General features: G+C 48.7%; 1 protein-coding gene across 1 annotated transcript; it reads right to left on the bottom strand.

The window, feature by feature from the left end:
- Nucleotides 1-374: 374 nt before the first annotated feature.
- LOC134031333 (C-X-C chemokine receptor type 4-like) lies at nucleotides 375-2,437 on the bottom strand. The gene is made up of 4 exons (XM_062474926.1): nucleotides 2,423-2,437; nucleotides 1,780-1,976; nucleotides 1,249-1,532; nucleotides 375-1,083 (listed from the first exon to the last, which is right to left on the bottom strand). The coding sequence occupies exons 1-4, from the start codon at nucleotides 2,435-2,437 to the stop codon at nucleotides 479-481; spliced, it is 1,101 nt and encodes a 366-aa protein (XP_062330910.1). The 3' UTR covers nucleotides 375-478.
- Nucleotides 2,438-3,532: the final 1,095 nt, after the last annotated feature.

The raw sequence follows: 3,532 nt of genomic DNA, 5'->3' as shown, positions 1-3,532 counted from the left end.
TAAAATAAGGAGGAGGAGGAGGAGGAAGCATACACCTGGTCCAAGCCACTAGTCTGAAACCTAGTTTCATTCCCAATATGTTTCAGTGCTTTTGACATGCGTTTGTTTAGAACCATCATGAGTCAAAGTTGAGTCATAGTTGGTGTGTGTGTGATGATGATGACAGTGATATAGACACATCCAAGACTACCAGCACTAACTGGGATGGAGGGAGGGTGAACACCTCCAAAATAATTGAAACTAACACACACACACATACATACTGACAACTCTGAGAGACAGGAAGAGTAAGACAAAAAGTGAGAACATTTCATTTCGAAATTTTATTGTATATAAACAAACTTAAAAACAACAAAGAAACGTTTATCTTTCAGACAAGGGACAAAGTCATGGATCAGCAGACTACCCTCTTCCCATATATAGGACGAAGCATTTACACCCTCATCCAACCCACACCTACATCCACACCCATATTCTGTTAGCTGGAGTGTAGACTAAATGACTCAGACTCTGTGGTAGTAGAGGTTCCTGGGCGTCTAGGAGGCGGGCTCGTCATACTGGAGATGAGGCGACCGAGTGTTGAGTCCTCCTGTCTGGCGGACCTCTTGAAGTCCGCCCCCAGGAAGGCGTACAGCAGCGGGTTTAGACAGCAGTGGGCAAATGCCATGAGTTCAGCCACCGCCAGCCACACACTCAGCACCACCTCCAGACTGCAGCCCCTGGGAAGGACCTGTAGGCGCATGAGGGCATCCACAGTGATGCCAGCACCATACGGGAGCCAACACAGGAAGAAGCAGACGATCAACGCCACAGTGGTCCTGACAGCTCTGCGCTTCTGTCTCTGCCCCTGCAGAGGCCCGATGCGTGTCAGCCTGGACACGATGACACAGTAACACGCCAGCAAAACTAGGCCCGGTACCAGCAAGCCCACCAACACCAGCTGCAGGTGGAACACTGACTCCCAGAGAGGAGCGTTGTCAGCTGGGTATAAGCGCTGGCACACAATCGTCCCATCTCCTGCTTCCCAAGTCCTGGCAAACACTATGTCTGACACGGCCAAGAGAGCCGCAGGCGACCAGGCTCCTGGAAAGGAGAGGGGGTGAGGGGAGACAAAGAGGAGATTCGGTGGTTAGATCAGGAGATGGAGAATACAAGTGAAGATGTACCCCTGTGCATACATCTGAAGCATGGGCACGTCGTGAGAGAGAGAGAGATAGAGAGAGGGATGAGGCTAGAGACGTAGCTCACCTACAAACACCAGTCTCCGTGCCAGTAGCTGTCTCGTGCGTGAGGTGTGCGCGTCTGTTGCTTTGACCACAGCTAGGTAGCGGTCCAGACTGACGAAGGCCAGGATGAGCACACTCCCATACAGGTTCACCGTGTAGATGACGTGCACGGCCACACAGGTGCCTAATCCGAAACGCCAGTCCGTCAGGGCGGCATCCGCTGCCCAGAACGGGAGCGTCAGCACAAAGAGAAGATCGGCAGCAGAGAGGTGCAGTCGGTAGCGGTCTGTCAGACTCAATTCTGACCTGGGGACAATCAAACCCTCTGTGTGTCATCTTCTACATCAGAATCAGAATGTGTGTTTATCCGCCATGTAATGTGTTGTAACACAAACAAGGAATTTACTGTGACAGGAAGGTGCATATAATAAACGAATGTACAGATCTTTCGTTCTTTCTTTTTCAAAAGATTAAAATGTACAAAGTAACTAACTAAACTTACTAAAGGACTAAACTAATATAACATCTTTGTCATCGTCTTCTTTATTCTCACCTGCGCTGGCAGCCAAGCACCATCAACACCAGGCCGTTCCCAGTGATGCCCAGGATAAAGATGAAGCCGTAGACCACAGGGAGGAACACTCTCTGGAGGTCAGGGGTTATAACTTGATCCAGGTCACACGGATCCTCCAGAGCAAGCCCCAAGTCGCCAGAACCACTGTCGTTTATGTCATAGTCAAACACAATATGCTGTAGGGAGGGAGAGACAGAGAGACGGATAGGATGGGGGGGAGAGATGGCAACAGTCATGAGATACATAGAAAGACACTAGTAGATGAAGTGAGATAGAATAAGCAGTTTCACCATAAGCCACCATAACTTGCCTTGATAAAAAAGGATGACATGATGACTGTTCTGAATTTAACTGAAAAGATTCTTGACCAAACATATATTTTGTAAGTTATACAATCATCTTTCTATTTGCTGAGACCAACTTTCCAGACTATAATGATCCTTTATCCTTTTTATAAATATCCTTTATCTAAAGATAAAGCCCAAATAACTAGACAGACCTGCCACATTGTGACTGTGGGACCTTCCATTGGGGAGCAGTTGTATAATGACCTTCAATGTACACCTACAAATCATAGATACGTAAATACAACAACAAAGCTGAATAAGACCTTGCCGCATACCTCATAGTAGGACATGATTGAGAGGAGCCTGGGTCTCTGTCTCCTCTGCTGAGCGGAGCTGAGTACACTTCTCCCTTCAGTGGAGTTTAATATCTCTCACATTCACCCCCAGAGCCCATACAAGTCTTGGTAGGAAGAATACACTTCCTCATCTCGGTCGGATAAATGAGTTCCCTTCCCCCCTCGTCTCTGTGGTAGAAATGCACTTCCTCATCCCGGTTGGAAGAATACACTTCCTCATCTCGGTCGGACAAATGAGTTCCCTTCCCCCCTCGTCTCTGTGGTAGAAATGCACTTCCTCATCCCGGTTGGAAGAATACACTTCCTCATCTCGGTCGGACAAATGAGTTCCCTTCCCCCCTCGTCTCTGTGGTAGAAATGCACTTCCTCATCCCGGTTGGAAGAATACACTTCCTCATCTCGGTCGGATAAATGAGTTCCCTTCCCCCCTCGTCTCTGTGGTAGAAATGCACTTCCTCATCCCGGTTGGAAGAATACACTTCCTCATCTCGGTCGGATAAATGAGTTCCCTTCCCCCCTCGTCTCTGTGGTAGAAATGCACTTCCTCATCTCGGTTGGAAGAATACACTTCCTCATCTCGGTCGGATAAATGAGTTCCCTTCCCCCCTCGTCTCTGTGGTAGAAATGCACTTCCTCATCCCGGTTGGAAGAATACACTTCCTCATCTCAGTCGGACAAATGAGTTCCCACCCCCCCCACCGTCTCTGTCGGAAGGAAATGAGCGCCCATCACCCACCCCTGCAACTAAATGAGCGAATACTGAGCGCTTGGACATTGAGTGCGAGAGGAGGATGTCTGGGAAAGTGCTACTACTTACATACATTCAGTGGGTTAGGGTCAGGCCAGCAGCCGTCGTCTAGATTCACACAGCTATGGCCGATGATTTTACTGCGCTGCAAGTTCTACAGCAGATGTTTGCAAATGTCGAGCAGGTTGACTCTGAAGAGGAGGCAGAGGATGTGTCAGAAGAAGAAGACGCGGAAGAGCGCCATGCAGAGAATGTGTCAGAAGAAGAAGAAGATGCGGAAGAGCACCATGCAGAGAATGTGTCAGAAGAAGAAGGCGATGAAGAGCGCAACGCAGAGAATG

Source organism: Osmerus eperlanus, chromosome 12 (assembly GCF_963692335.1).
Source record: "Osmerus eperlanus chromosome 12, fOsmEpe2.1, whole genome shotgun sequence".
Classification (NCBI taxonomy): domain Eukaryota; kingdom Metazoa; phylum Chordata; class Actinopteri; order Osmeriformes; family Osmeridae; genus Osmerus; species Osmerus eperlanus.
The sequence above is the reverse complement of the archived record's forward strand: the minus strand, read 5'-3'. Positions and strand labels throughout refer to the sequence as shown.